The sequence below is a fragment of the Uloborus diversus genome, chromosome 6 (genome assembly GCF_026930045.1).
Source record: "Uloborus diversus isolate 005 chromosome 6, Udiv.v.3.1, whole genome shotgun sequence".
In the NCBI taxonomy this organism is placed as follows: domain Eukaryota; kingdom Metazoa; phylum Arthropoda; class Arachnida; order Araneae; family Uloboridae; genus Uloborus; species Uloborus diversus.
Genome location: NC_072736.1, coordinates 40,848,701 through 40,865,372, shown reverse-complemented (window position 1 = coordinate 40,865,372; position 16,672 = coordinate 40,848,701). Strand labels below are relative to the sequence as shown.

Sequence of the window (16,672 nt, the reverse complement as noted above, 5' to 3'; positions counted from 1 at the left end):
CCCCAATTTTTAATTTTCAAGAAAAAAAAACTTTTTTTTTGCCTTTTGTTCTTGAAAAATGTCCACAAAGTTACCGTGGATTTTCTGATAAAACTTGGTACAAATGAATATTTTACAAATCAATTCCCTCAGTAAGAAATGTTTTTAATGGAATTTTAACATAAGCACGGCAAGAAAGGAGGATCAGCACCCCACCCCCTACCAAAATAGCCACCAAGCTTGGAAAGTTGATTTAGGTTGCCTATCATTGGTCTATATTATCTGGGTCTGTTCATGAGACTTTCTCGAATAAAGTACTTTTATTTAAACCATGAGTTTTTTAAAGAATGCAGCAAATTATTTTTAAGATTTATATTTAAAAATAAAGTTTTAAATTGAAACAACCAATGAAAATAAATATGGGAGTACCGAACAACCATCATTAACAAGTTCTTCAAACCAGGAGTTCAAGCCTATGATTAGTGCAATCAGAATTTTAACTTGGATATCCGATTGGTTTTCAGAAAAGCTTTAATATCTACTCCAGCAATTATTTCACGTCTTGTTCAAGTGTAATACTTACATGATTCTTCAACTTTGATGCTATAATTTGTAAAAAGGGAATGCAAATAATCAAATACTGGATGCTGATATTGCATGTGCCATTTGAATGTTTTACTATGGACAAGGAAAGGATGCAGACGATTTAATGCATATGAAAAGTAGTCAAGATGAATTGTAATTAGTTTTTACCATTTCCTTTTGCTGATTAAAACTGCAGAATTTTCAAATGCGTCTCAACACAACTTTACGGTATTATTAACTGAAGTGATGTTTAGAGATCATTTTTCATTAGGAAGTCGTAAAGCAGCATGCAATTAAACAATACTTGATAAGGCACAATTCGATGGCTCATTTGCATCATCCAGCAATTTGATACGAAGTATGAAGACGACGATTTTCATGGTTTTATATTTTATTGTGTCATGAATACATCACAGACGAATACGAAAATTTAACTGATGAAACTTGAAAATTTAAAAACTGAAAATGGACACATATGTTCAATGAAGACTATAAACAGCAAAATATCTGGCAATGACGAATTGCTCCCACACGAGCGTCGAAGTTCAGAGGCAATGGCTATCGATGATCAGTGAGCCCTTACCAGTTGCTGCCGTTTCTGTTTGAATAAAAAGGTTGGTTATGCGTTAAGACGTATATATGCAGGTATATAATCAGAAGCATTCGAAGCGTAAAAAGATGAGTAATAAATCAGTGCATACAGATAATGGTTCAGTGTACTTTCTAAGATGTATCTTCATTTAAATTTTTCTCTATGCATGACGACTTATCAAATTGAAATTCAAAAGATAGGTAGTTGCAGCTCAGAAACTAGAATGCATTTACTGATGAAAAGAGGAAGTTTACGCAGTGATATACATAGGCAAACAAGTATTGGAAATATGATCAGTATTACAGGAATAATTTGGGGCATGTTTTAACTAGCAACAACAAATATGTACACATAATTAATCAGTCAAATTAAATTATAACTGAACACGTTGATTTATCAGGTGAACAATTTTGATCTAAGCTTAAAATCAGTATTCCTTTGCAGCAACTTGGTGATATTCAAGCAATCTGCAATTGTAAATCTTATCTCATACCACTAAGAGTAAGAATTATCAATGTTAATAAATATGCAAATGCTATCTGAAAAGGTAAACAAAAGTTTTTAAAAAGTAAGAAAAACTCAATTATTCACCACATGCAACATTATTTCTAGAAAAACCTTACTGTGTTACCTTTGACCCATCGGGGAACGACTCCTGTAACCTCCAGAACTTCTATAATCACCTCCGCTGCTGTAGGACCTTTCTCCATAGGATCCACGATCTCCACCATACCTGGATCCACCTCTGCCACCTCTATATCCGCCACCGCCTCCACCACCACCACGTCTAAAGCCACCATCATAGCCTCCTCGTCCACCTCTAGAATATCCCCCATCTCTACCACCACGGAAACTTCCACCACCGCCACCACCACCACGTCTTCCTCTGCGTCCTCGAGATATATCAACTCTTATTTCTGAGCCATTTATGGTGGCACCATTCAATTCTTTTATTGCTTCGTTAGCATCTTGGTCATCTTCAAATTCAATGAAAGCAAAACCAGGTGGATTTCTTGCGACCCAAACTTTAGTAAGAGTGCCATACTTTCCGAACTCCCTTTCTAAATCTTCTTTTTGTACATCTTCACTTAAACCACCAACATAAACTGAAGTAGGTCTCATTTTCTGAAAAGTAACCACTGCTTTAAAAAAATGTATAAAACACAGGCCATTTACAAAAATTTTTGAACAAACATTATGACAAAAATGAACTAAATTATGATTAGATTCTTTCTGATTTTAATTCTTTAGATAGTGAAATTTAACTATGAAGGTAATAGAAAAAATGTTTCCGACTTTCAGCATGTTACGGGCAGTTCTCAAAAGGTGGGAACAAAAAAGTTAACTTTTAGCAATTTCAAATCAAATTTGACATCAATTTTGCTTTTATTCTATAGTATACATGCCTAGAACACAATATATGAACATGAAAAGACAGCCGGTATTTGTAAAAATTGTTAATTAGGAAATTAAATCAGCAGTCTGTAGGTAACAGATTTTGGACATTGTTGTCCTGTAGGTAAGGAATTTTGGACATCATCGTAATGTAAGTTTCACCATTTTTGACAATTGTTAATCTTTTATTTAGTACTTTTTGAATTTTACAATTTAATAATAAAGAGGATATTAATGAAGTGCTTGAATGGCTATACATACTGCTCTTTACACATAATAAAGTTTTGGAATGATTTTAAAGAAGTTGATGAAAGGTAAAAAAAAGCTTCAAATTAAAAATAATACAAATGTAAAAAGTGAATCAGTTTTAATAATGAATATTTTTTCTAATGTCATAAGAATTAAAACTATGTCTAAAAAAATTATTGAAAAAAGAAATTCGTATTTCTATTTGGAGATCGTTAAATTGTTTCCAAAAGAAAGAAGAGAAAAAAGAATTCTAAAATAATAAAAGCGGGGGGGGGGGGGGGGGGGGGGGGGGGGAAAATTGCTAGCGCAAGTGATAATGTCGCCAAAATTGGTGCAGCCAACGATTAAACTACATTTGTCAAAACTGGAATTCCCCTCTGGTAACCTTTAGCTTATCGTTGTGTTGTCGCCAATGGAGGTTTGCTTGGTGATTTTAGCGCAAAATGGCTTTTGTTTCGATCATAACCAGCCATGTTTCTACTGTAATTTATGTATTGTTCAATGTGTAACGTAATTAATTATGCAAAATACCAAAGGACTAAAGAAGATAACATTATAAAGCCCTTTTTATTGAGGTTAGAAGACAGTGGATCATCAAAAGTTATGAATAAACGGACAGAATTATCGGCGTCAAGATCGTAAAGCCATTTGGACATCTCACATGTATGTTTAACGAAAAATTATTTCTCTTCTAAGATACTGAATAAAAGCATATGAAAACACTTTTTAACAAATAAAAATTGATTCTGAGGATCGATAAATACCTTGTACTTTAAAACATCATGTACTTAGTTCTCAAATAATAGCATTTTAAAGATCGTAACTTTTGGACATGCATCAAATTTCAAACTTACTTTTTTCTAAAATCGCTTACAAAGTAAGCAATCTGTCTTTACTTTTGTTATTTGTGTAAAATATTAACAAAAAATTATTCAGTGTAAGATTCACACCTTTATTATTATTTTTTTTAACTTATGGAAATAATTTAAAAAAAATTTAATGGTACATTTGCTCAGTTAACGTTTTGGTATGTCCAAAATTGTGCCTTTTAGCAAAGGAAATATTTTTTAAGGGCATTAGAAGAGCATTTTTTCCGTAATTTATGTCAATTCTTGTCTCTATACAGTACTATAATTTAACTCAAAATTTTTTGAGTTAATTAAAATGAAAGTTATTTGGTGTTGATGCTTCAAAGTTGAGGTCTGTGTTTGCTCCCACCTTTTGAGAACTGCCCTTACACCTTTATAACTAAGTTAGCCTAATTAAACTTATAAAACTGAAGTCCCACTTTTAGGCTATCTTTGCTGATTAATATGAAGCTCTTGTGCTCTATCTAGAAAAATGTCTGAAACAAGAACCTTAAACATGCACTTTTAAGCCAGCTTTGAAGTTCGGAGAAAGAAGTTTTAGGACCTGATCTCGGAAAAGTCGATCCCACAGATTTTAAGTGCACATACTCTAGAGGATCTTCGGCAGCATTTAATACCCCCTCCCCCGAATTCTGCATTTTGAGTTCGTTTCGAGTCCTGCATTGTGTATCGGGGGAAGGTCTGGCTCGTCCACTCTGGGAACAAATAGTATTGGACAACATTTTATTTTCTTTGCTTCAGTGCAGTAGAAGTTTTTAATGTGGATCAAAAGTGATCCCAATAAGAAAATTTCAGTATAGCTGCTACTACTATCTATCGAAGCTCCAATGTGATAGGCATTTAATATTAAGAAGGTGCTGGATAAATGGAATCTATTAGCAGCAATAGTCAACATGTCTGTGCGACAGGGAAAGAGAAGGAAACAGGCATACTTCCATAAACCAATACTTGTAAAGGAATTGAACCAATGGAATCGTATCTTTCCAGTTGCATTGGGAGGAAGGCAATAGGGTTGTAAGAACAATATGTTATAACTAGTGGTACCTGCGAGACTTTGCCCATAGTAGAAACTTAAAAAGGTCATTTGGTTCGCCTGTATATTTAAAAATAATAATGGATGGTGAATTTCTCGCCAATTTGCTTGCCCATGTTAATGGTTTTCATGTTATGATAATTTGCTTGGTAAAATGTTCTTAAAATTGGAATAGAATAAGAACAAAATCGAATTTTCGAAAAATTACTAATTTTGTGCCAAATTTTATGAAAATCGGCCGAACGGTCTAAGCACTATGCGCATCACAGAGATTCTGATATAGACTTTCAGCTTTATTATTAGTAAAGAAGATGCAAGTTAGAAACTTTTTAAACTATCTTTCCTTGCAAAGGAAACCTAAATATTGTAAATAAAGAGATATAAACTTTTAACTTACAAAGATTCAAAAAAATTTTGATTCTTGTAATTTCTGAATGAAAAAAAAACAAATAAAACTTCAATGGTACCATAGACCACTAAAACTTATTTGCTACTGCTCCAAATGGATGTTTTTTCGGGCCAGACCAGCATAGCACTAATAATTTCAAACCCTGCTAAAAACATGTCAATTTTAATGGATTGTTAATGCCCTCTTTTAGGGGGGTTTCAGGGACTGTCAAACCTTTGAAAAACTATTTTGTGAATGATGCGCTTTTCTTTTTACAAAATATTAAAATATTAATAAATCAATTTCTAAATATAAACAAAACTTGGTGTTAAAGAGCGGTTACGAAAACATTTGAATGTTAAAAATAAGATAAGTAATAAATGCAATATAATGATGCAGAAACAGGGGCAGCGATTCGGGGGAGGGGGGGGGGGGGCAATACTTCTTCCTCTTTTTATGTATCTTTTATTTACTTTATTTTCCAATTTAGGAACCAAAACTAGATTTATAAAAAAAAGCAGATGTCAAACTTTTCAGGACATTAATATTTGTTTTACTTTGTAGGTATGATCTGTTTACGAAACATTATTTAAAACAAGAAGCAAGCTGCAGGGTTTGATTTTTTTGATTTAAAAAAATGAAAAAGTAGGATTTTTAAAAATTTAAATCTGATATTTATGATTTGAATCAGTTTTTGATTTTTTTTTTAATCTTCAAAAGTTTTTAGATATTATTTACTTTACAACTTATGCACATAACATGTTTCATACAATAGATAAAAGTGCAACTTTTTAGCTATTTTCATTTCATGGTAGTAGTAATTTTTTAATATTAGGTGTAAGTAGAACACTTTTAATGTACAAATGCATGATTAAAAATAATCGTTTACCCCTTCCCCCAAACCACCAATCCTTTGAAAAATTCTAGGAAACAGTGGTACCACCAGGGCCGATCCTAGGGTGTCGGCCGCCCGCATGCAAAGACCTAAAGACCGCTCCCCAAGAGCAATTTGCATATTTTGATAAACATTTAACATCCACATAAATCTTTCTTCACATTTCTGTACCTAGTTCTAATTTTAAAAACAGAAAAAGGTTGAACTTATAAAAAGGAAAAAAAGTTTTTCGGCAGAAACTCCTTAGGTACAATTTATATGTTTGAAGAAATTAATACCGAAATTTACTAGCAGGGTTCATACACTTTTGGTTAAAAAAAGTTCCCTGACTTTTCCAGGTTTTCCAGGTTGTTTTTTAGAAAATTCCAGGTTACTCGCTTCATTAAAAATTTAAGTTTAAATAGTAATATTTTCAAAATAATTAAAATTGTTTAAAGTAGCAATGCAGAAGAACTGAAACTTCTCCCCTTAGATTTAAAAAAAAAAAAAAAAAAACTTGGATTTTTTTTCCTTTGTTTTCTCTGTCAAAATTTTAAGTTTTTTTTAAACATTTTGTTCAAAATTGTTCTAATTTGTTTACTATTTGTTGAAAACAGAGTACTTTCAACTTATTTTAGCGTTTTTTTGATGTCACGCGTAATATTATAGCGTTTTGCTGTAGTCCTGCAGCAACCTTTTAGCATCCACTTTTGGTTTACAATACTTTTTATTTTCTTTTAAGTAGGTTACACAAAACATATTGAGCAAAATGCAAAGCTAAATTTTAGTATAAATATGGTTAACTTGTTGCATCAATTGGCATACCATGTAATGCATAGTAACAAAAATCAACATCCGCCGATCATAGGCCAATGCCAATAATCTTTTTTTTTTCACATATTAAAGGACGCTTACATTAAAATTTCAAATTTTCTTTTCCAGAAAGTATTAGTTAATTTTCAAAAATTCACAACTTTTTGCACATTTTAATGTTAGTTTCAATGTTACTCATTGATATAAACATCCGATTCTGCTTCTGGAAGTTTAAGTCTACTTCCATTGTGCAAACAATCAAATATGGCGACAAAGTGAAAAATTTAAAATAATAAGTAGATTTTTGGATTTGTAGTATAAAAGTAGTAATAAATAATTAATAATCCTTAAAAGGATACAATAAAAGCAAAATAGTCAGTATTTAGCACATAAGAGTCTAAATCAATTAAAACAAAAAAATGTTATGAAGATTAAATTTTGCATTTTTCCAGAAAATAATTACAAATTATCCGGAAAAAAAGGCACAATTTGTGTTGTTTTCAATAATTTGCATTGCAATTAACATCCAATGCCGTTTTCGGGAACTTAGGCACTTAAAAAGTCTTGTGTACTTCCATCTTGGGAATGACCAAATATGGCGGCTATGCCCAAAAATAAGAAATAACTTTAATTTGTCGCATGAAGACAATTAAAAAATAATTAATCTTCATAAAACTACAATTCATTGAAAAGTTTTTATCACATTTGCGTCCGAGGCAGTGAGGATAAGATTAAGTTTTAAGAACAAAATTTTTCATTTCTCAAAAAATTATTTTAAATAACAATAGAAAAACAATTTGTAGACCATTTTTTGTTATTTTCATCAATTTTCAATTAAAGAAAACATCCAATTCTGCTTTGTTTTTAGAAACTTAGGCATTTTAGGATCGTATCTACATCCATCTTGTGAATGACCAAAGATGGCGACTACGTTTCACACGTAGCTGAAATGATTTTCCGATCAAAAAAAAAAAAAAAAAAAACTATTTTCCCCGATCGACCTTCCCATCTACAGGTTGTGCTTCCGAAGCAGTAAATTGTCTTCTCTCCTTTTGAGTTTGTGCATAATTGCTGTTCACCTGATTTTTTTTTCCTTGGGAACTACTGAGAGCCAAAAATGGCGGCTGCTGAAGATTTTTTGGGTCGCCACTTTTTTCATTGCTTTTAAAATTGTTACAATTTTTTTTAAATACATCGATAAAAATGAAGATTAGATCTCATAAAACCAAATTCCCTGGGAAAAAAATTGGGAAAAGAAAAATTTTGAGGACACATTTGGAAAATTCCCTGACATTTTTGACTATGTCATTTTCCATGATAATTCCAAGTTTTCCCGGAGCGTACGAACCCTGAACCGAATAGAATGTTGTGGCAACCCATCTAAAACTTTAGGCAGTAGAAAGAAATGCGTTCCCCTCACTGACTCCATGTAAGAAAATCTTCGCTCTTTTGGCGCATTTTTCGTTGTGAAAAAAAAAAAACGTTCATTTCTCGATCGCAGTTTTTAAGTGCCAGCGTCGGTTTAGATAAAAATTTACAATTTTTTTCGTGAAATCACAATAAAAACGAAGACTAGATCTCATGGTACTTAATTCCTTGGGAAAAAAAATGGAAAAAAAAAATTTGGAGGAAAAAATTTGAAAACTCCCTGACTTTTCCCTGACATTTTTGACAGTGTCATTTTCCCCGACAATTCCCGGTTTTCCCGGACCGTACGAACCCTGACTAGTCACAAACACGCATTTTATAATCTGTCTTCGGGGACATCAGAGGAAGGATGGAGGAGGAGAACCGGGGGGGGGGGGGGGGGGGGGGGGAGCACAACTTTGAAATTGGAGTGTGAAATTTTTTTTATTAATCTTCATTTGTGCTTGGTTGCAAGGACAAAAGGGTCAGGTATATTCAAGGTCCATTCAGAAATTTTCAAAACTGTAGTCAAAAATTGCAATTTTAGGAACCTTTTCGAAATAGGGGAAGTAATGTTGCAATTCTTCTGAAAATTCTTTCAAGATTAAAGTCAATTTGAAGCTATTTTTTTAAACATGGTGGTAACTAGAGACGTACCGAGTAGCACTTTGGCCGAGTACCGAGTACTCGGCCTTTCACTACTCGGCCGAGTTTCCCAGTACCAATTATGTTGAAAGAAGGACCACCGACACACACCGATGAATTTTGAACTTATTGAAATAGTAGTATAGACCTCCTTGTCCATATAATAGTTTTTAAACTAAAGTCCTGCTGAAATTTAACTACAAAATTTTGCAAAAATGATATTTTTTAAATTAAAAATGAATAAATAAAAGGTATGACTTATCAAGTTGGAATTAAAACAAATTATACAAATTTATTCATTATAGGTCTAGTTCACTAAACATAAATAATTTTTAAAAGCAAATGTGCAGGAACACTGCAGACACGTTTTTCTGCGTTACAAGGATCGTCTTTTCAGTGCATAACATGTGAACTAAAGAATAAAGGCATACGACAAAAAATTCGACTTTTGCCGGATGCCTTTAAATCAAAGAGCTCACATTTTGTGCATTGAAAAAGAAATTCCTCGTAACGCCAAAACACGTGTCTGCAGTGATCCTGCACTGTGCTTCTAATGTTGTTTTATTTCCTTTTATTTTTAAAGCTAAGGTATTTTTATATATCTTATAACTAATTTTAGTTTGTGTAGCGAAAATTCCATATTTGCACAATTTTTAACAAAAAAGTTTTATTAACTTTCGAGACATTGGAACCAAGATTTATTCCATTAAAGTATTTTAAACTTCATTATTCTCAAAATTTAAATTTGAATTGTAAATGGTTGCAGAAAATTATATATATGCTTGAGTTTTTTTTGTAAATTTTAATATATTCAATTTTTTGCAACTACTCGGTATTGGCCGAGTATCTGATCAAAATTTGGCCGAGTACAGAGTACTCGGCATATTGGCCGAGTGCCGAGTAGTTACCGAGTACTCGGTACGTCTCTAGTGGTAACAAAATCATGGAAAAAAAGTTCCCTGATAATTCCCTGATTTAGCTCCAAAAATTTCCCTGATTTTACAATCGTGGCAAGCAGTAGATTTTAGTTTGAAAAATATGAGGTAAACAGATTTTTATATCAGAAAACAAGAAAGAAAACAGTAAGATGAAACATTCAAAGTACTTGAAGACTAAAGTTTTTAAATTAAATTTTGTCCAGTTCAACATTTAACTTGTGATATTTGAAAACTCGCACTCAAAATTATTAGAGAATTTCAATTAAATGATTCCAAATTGAGGTTTTAAAGAAAGTAAACAAATTTTATCTACAAGCCTTCTAACAAAGCTTAAGAATAATCAAAAATTTAAAAAAATAAATAAAATTCCAAACATAGATGCAAAAATATAGAGATCATCAGCTGTATGAAAAAAAATATTAAAATAATATTAATAATTACAGATACGATCCTCAGAACTTAATAGTAAATTAAGAAATAATGAAAAGAAGCATAGCTAATTTGAGGTAGTTTTACAAATTCTTATAATTTTTTGTTGGGTTCTATCTTGAGGCTTTGCTGGTTTGTAGCAGTTAAAAATAATTTTAGAATGTGTATAAAGTTTGGTGTGGCAAAAAAAAGAAAATTTTCGTGTCAAAATAAAAAGAAATATCGGGAAGGAAAACTTCAGTGGTTTGGCGGTTAAAAATTATATTTTCCCCTGATATTTTGAGAAATTTTTAAAATACCCTGATAAGTCCCAGAAATTAAAATTTTCCTGAGAATTCCCTGATTTCCAGGTGTGTTACCACCCTGTTAAACCTTAGCTAGGAAGGATCGGCACTCTTCTCGAAAATTTTCCGAAACTGAAGTTTTACACATTTAGTTTTCATAGGCGGATTTAAGCCGAAATATTTGGGGGTGCAACAATAACAGGGATCTGGGGAGGGGTATTCCCGGAATAACAATACAGTAGTGAAATCAGAAAATAATTTCAGGGCAGGACACACTTTTAAGTCTAAAAAACGTGATGTAAACCATATTTAGTAAGATTAAGGGATGGGCAATTCTTAACATTTCAAACTGCAGAAAAGCTACTGGTTTGGAATGGGATTAACGCCGCAGAAAAAATTTGAAATAATAGTTTTGAAAAAGCAGTTTTACAGTTCTTGGTGATATTTTAGGGGCAAGAAAGGTACGCGTGGCTCCAAGGCGATTTTTTGAAATTTTAGTCTTATAAATGTGGTTATAATCCATATTTATAGTTTGGGTTAGGAATGAGACTCATAGACTGTCTTCAATCGATTTTCTGAAAAGCAGAGATAGAAATACGTTTCCCCCTCCCCCACACTACCACTTTAACTTTTCACAATTGAAATTCCAAAAATACTACGGAGTACAATTTTTGATGCTGTTACCGGACGGGGTGTTCTGGAGTTCTCCCTTGGAAAATTTTCGAAATTGAAGTCCTAAAAATGAAGTTCTTCTGCAATACTCCATGGTATTACAAAAAGGTTTCTCCCACCTAAATATTTCAAAATAGTAGTTTTCAAAACCAAAATATTAACACTCTTTGATGATATTAGAGAAAGAGGGTTGGAGGCCCTTGTTCGAATATTTTCCAAAATTAAAGTCTTAAACACGTGAGTGTAAGACCATATTTGGTAACATTAGGGACACTGCAGTTTTTCAAAACTGAAGCTCCAAAAACAATTTTAAACGATATTCTTGATGTAGTTAGGTGATTAGAAGATCTTAGAAGATCTTCCTTAGCAATTTTGCGAAACTGAAGCCCAAGAAATGAAATTTGAGGTACTCTGTAGTAACTTTGTTTGTGTGTGTGTAGCTGAAGAAAGGACTTAGGAGAAGAAAAATTTTAAGGACTAATAGAAAAAATGAAAACGAAATAGAAAAAACGAAAAAAGAGGAGGAGGGAGATATGAAAGAAAAGAGGATTGTGCGAGGAGGGGGGAGGCACACAATTCGCCACCAATAATCTGAAGCTGTTGAAAAATTTAATTGTCAATATTTCTTTTTGAAAAAGAAATTAAAAACTTTTCCCAACATTTTTTCCCCCCGTAAAATAAGTGAGTTTTCCCCAGGGTTGGGTTTTTTGCCGGGACAATGGAAAAAACCATGGCAAAAATGGAAAAAAAGGCAAAAACCTAATTGCAAATAAAGTAGCATTATATTGTTAATCAAGAAATAGTGACAATATAATATAAATAATGCACTTTAATATTTTAGTTATGTCTTTCTATGTTACTTCTAATTTATAAGGTAAAAAATAAATAAAAAACAAATGTTAGGATTGCAAAACTTAAGCTTTTAAATGTTTGCTAAAGCAATTTTTTCAGAATAAGCCAATTCCTTCAATGCCAAGCTTAGTAAATTAATAAAAAGATTAAATTCTAATTACATATATATAGATATATTTAATCTTTTTTTTTTTTTTTTTGATCCCACTAAGATTTTTAAGCTATTTAATTAATAACAGAATATTTACTTGAATATAGAAAAATATTAACTTTTCCTCACTAAAGAAATAATGCATTTACATGCAGTATAGTCCTAAAGATTTCTGCACACTAGTCGCAACTCTTCAAATGTGTCCTGCAAGTTCTGTTGCAATAGAAACATTTTATAAATTTTTCTTTTGTACAATCAAAAATACGAAACCGTTTGTCAGTTGCTTCTCTCACGAAACTAGTTTATTGCTATGCCATGCTTAAACAACAAATATGTTTTGATGAAGATGGTATAGACTATGATGATTTAAGTGATATTTCAATCTAAAGAAATGTGTATTTTTCTTTTTAATTACAGAGGATATTTGGGTCCGTTAACGGACCCTTCACAAAAATCCGGACCCTTCACAAAAATCCGATCAACCAAAACGGACCTTTCACAAAATCCCGATCAAACAAAACATCAAACAAAACGGACCTTTCACAAAATCCCGATCAAACAAAACATCAAACAAAACAGACCCTTCACAAAATTCTGATAAACAAGATCGAATCTGTCAAATTGTTTATTGAAAGAGCAAATCTGAAAACAAAGTAAGGCATATTTCTGTGTATAAAGGGATAATTTTTGGAACCTTTTTTTAAGTCAAATTAGAGGAATCAGCTTATACAAAATCGGCTAACTTTGAAAAAAAAAAATCGGCACTCTTGCTATGCTCCTGCAAGCAAGCGATAAATAATTGCTACTGCCAAATAAATATAATGGTTGTTTGTTTTATCACAGCTAATTAGCGGTGGTGTTGTAAACTTTTCAGAAAAGGCATTGGTAAGCACTTTTCCTCCACTCATGATTTAATAAACAATAATAATATATATCTGCGAAATGAACTTAGAACTGCAAAGGACTAGTAAGGATGAGGAAAAAATATGATCGCTTCAGATAGGGTTACCAACTTCATTAATTGTTATTTTGGGAGAAAATTATATGGGTTTTGATTTTTCGATGCTAACAAGGATGATTAACTTTAAATAAACTCTTTTAATTACCGTTTTTTTTTTTCTTTAGATGTTTACATTTTGAAAAATGCAATCTTTTAACATCTGATATGAGAATCATATTTGTTCTTTTTTCAAGCTAACTTCGCTTCATTAGGATTCAAATAAATGAAAAGTCTCTTTATTTCTGTTAGAACTCTCATTTCAAGCTTTTAAAGCAAAATTCCATTTTCTGTTATGAGTCAAAAATTAAAATGCTGAATAGATGGTTTATTTTATTTTATTTTTTGGGTCAACTGTGTCCACAGATATTAATGATATGTTTATCATAGGACTTTAAAATGCAATTTTAAAATAATTTTATCAAAAACATCTCTTTTACAAGCCGTTTTTATACTTTTGATGCCTTCACTTTGAGAATTGCGATCTCTTTGCATCCGCTATGGGAATCCGATTTTACGAAATTTTGATGATTATTACGCTTTGTTAAGAGGTAAACAATTGAAATATCTTTTTATTTTTGTTAAAATCACGGAATTTATAAGTTTTAAACGTAATTCTGTGCTTTTTAAGAGTGTCTTGGGTCAAAAAATTGAATGCTGAACCCTATTCTGAATTTTATTTTATTTATTCATGTTTTTGTTACAATTATTTTAAGTACTGTACAGAAATATATCTAGTATAATTTAACATAATGTAGAATGGTAGATAAATATTGATACTTGAAACAGCGATGCCCCCCCCCCCCCCCCGCCAAATATCAGAAAAAAAATCCAGAATGATTTTCTCGACGTAGAAGAGGAAAACACTCAACTTTAAGTTTAATTGATGTCGTTTGTGCCATCTCTAAATTCTAAAATTTTGTTTTGACAAATTTTTTTTGCGAAATTTTTTGATTTTTCACAAAAAACGGACCCTGTGAAAAATTCTGGACAGACCCCTGAGTTGCATCTTGATTAAGTATATTTTATATAGATATTTAGTATTCTGTAAAAAATGCTATGATAAGCAAGCTAATTACATTTTCATTGTAAGTTAATTATTTGTCTTAGATGTTACAAACTGAAATTTTATGTTAATGTTTTAAAAATTTAGAAGTAAAAATGCTCCATAATTTTAAAAGTAAGTTAAACCTTAATTTTTTTTAAACTATAAAAATAATTAAATTAAAATTTCATCAAAATCTTTTCATGCTTTTACTTTTATATAAAAGAAAAAAAAACTGTCCATAAGTTGTTTACACAAAATCTATTTTTGCCGGGCGGTAAAAACAGTGGTTTTTTCCGCCCCCGGCAAAAACTTGCCAACCCTGGTTTTCCCAAAATGAGATCTTTTCTCTTAAACAATAAAGAATATTTTTTTGAAACATCTACTCAGCATTTTGTAGGGAGGGTCACCAATCTTGCACCCCCTCCCTCCTGGATACACCACTGCAGCAAAATGTCCGGGAGTCCTCCTTCAAAATTTTTTGAAAATTTAAAACTTTGGTTTTCGGTTGATTTCGGTGTAGATTTTGATAAATTTTCTTGTAATAGCCTTTTTTTTTGTACTTTATTAACTATTGTTGTTTCAAAATAGAAAAATCAGGGTAAAACTCTATTTGGATAATAAAATTCCATGACTTTTCCAAGACTTTTTCATGACTGCAATGAAAATTTTCATGACCTCATTACAGGGGTGATTGTGAGTTCATCAAAAAATACCTGAAAGTTTCAAAGCGAGACGGGAGGGGGGGGGGGATCTTTGATCCTTATTACTTAAGTGCACCTTTGCCATAGTATTAAATAGCTCTGAGTCAAAATATTGTGTGTACATGTGATTAAATTTTTAATGGGTTACAAAGTTACTTTTGAGCTGGTGTTATAGAAATTATCTTGACATTTCTTTGTCCATCTTAAGGCTCTTGCAGGTATATTTGATGAGTATTATATAATTTAAAAAAATTGCGGAGGTAGGAGATAAAAGCATAACAAAAAAAAAACATAATTCCGGTATTTTCGGACATAAAAATACCGGAAATACGTCCGAAAATACCGGAAATTCGGTAAAATACAGGAAACAATCACCCCTGCTCGTTACACGAAGAGAATAGCACTATTTAATCTCAAACTTGGTAATATTTGGAAATGAGCATTAGCCAAACGTCTATATGAATGCCACAGCCTCATTGAAGCACTTACTCGTAATGGAAAACATATGAATGCACACTTAAAAAACTAAACTATTCTTATTTGTCTTCATCATATAAATTTAAGTGAAGTAAAAATGCAGTGAAGCGAATATGATGAAGCTTAAAAGTCTGATATTTTTTATAAAAACAGGCAGAATGATATTGAATGAGACAAAGGTTGAATGAGTCATCACTAAGTTTCAATAAATTTGCTTCAAAAGTTACCTTTTAGTGTCAACAGTGCCTTTAATCATCTACATAACTTGACAGTATTTTGGTTCTTTGAAGTAAAGCCCACATAGTTTAGTTCTTTATGTTTCTAAACCAGATCTTTTTTGAAGAAAACATTCAGTAATGAATCAATCTTCTGATTCAAAAGTATATTTGTTTTGTTTACAAATTTGCATATTTTAAAATGCATATAAATTAATAGGTTCAGAAATTCAAGAACACGTTTAATTCCCAACATTGAACGTCGCAATGGGTCGCATGGATTAGTTTTGTGTGCCGTATGTTGGGCACTATTGTTTTAGAGCAGTAGAATTCCTCTTTTTCTGTATTCTATCGCCTGACTTAAGATCTTTATTTCCTAAAACATTCAACAAATTAAGATAAACACTGATAAATTTAATAATAAAGTCCTTACGAGTGATGGAATCGAACTCGAGAGCGGGTGGGGTTTCAGTGTGCCTTGACAAACTTTTTTAAAACTGAAGTCAATCTTCATGCTAGATTAGGCATTGTGATAGGCCTATATGGCTGTAGTGATTTAGTTCGAGAAAGGGGGGATCCGGAGTGATATTTGAAAAACGCAATTTTCGTTTGTTTAAGGGAGAGGGGGTGAGATTAGGGACCTCTCTCAAAAAAAAAAAAAAGCTAATTCAGACTATCTTTGGTAGTAATGTCAAGGAATGGAATTCGGAGCCCTACACCACAAAAACTTCGAAAAAGAAATACTAAAAATGTCAGTAAACAATTTTTGTTGACGTTAGCAAGGGTTGTTTCCAGAAGACACATATTTAGGAGCCATCATTTTTAAGCTCTGTTTGATTAGGTAGAAGGGGTGAATATGAGACTAAATTGGGTCCTTAAGATCGGTGGTTCAACCAGCGAAATTCTCCTGACATTAAAGTCCTATAGACGCAATTTTAAATCTTCTTTAGTCTTGTCAAGGAGGTCATAGCATCCGTTTGGGTCTTTGTTTTGGAGCCACACTTAAATTTGCTGCGCGTGGCAAGGGCCCTGTCCTCCTATCTAGTCTGAAAACGGGCAGTTCATTCGTGATTTTAACT

The 16,672-nt window shown here is 32.0% G+C and overlaps 1 protein-coding gene across 1 annotated transcript in view; it reads right to left on the bottom strand.

The window, feature by feature from the left end:
- Positions 1-937: 937 nt before the first annotated feature.
- The window catches only part of LOC129224359 (RNA-binding protein Rsf1-like), a 19,472-nt gene continuing 3,737 nt past the window's right edge, over positions 938-16,672 (bottom strand). Inside the window, exons 3-4 of the mRNA XM_054858802.1 lie at positions 1,788-2,281; positions 938-1,162 (exon numbers count right to left, since the gene is read on the bottom strand). Coding sequence (XP_054714777.1) covers positions 1,144-1,162; positions 1,788-2,281 — 513 coding nt within the window. The 3' untranslated portion in view covers positions 938-1,143. The remainder of the gene's footprint in view (positions 1,163-1,787; positions 2,282-16,672) is intronic.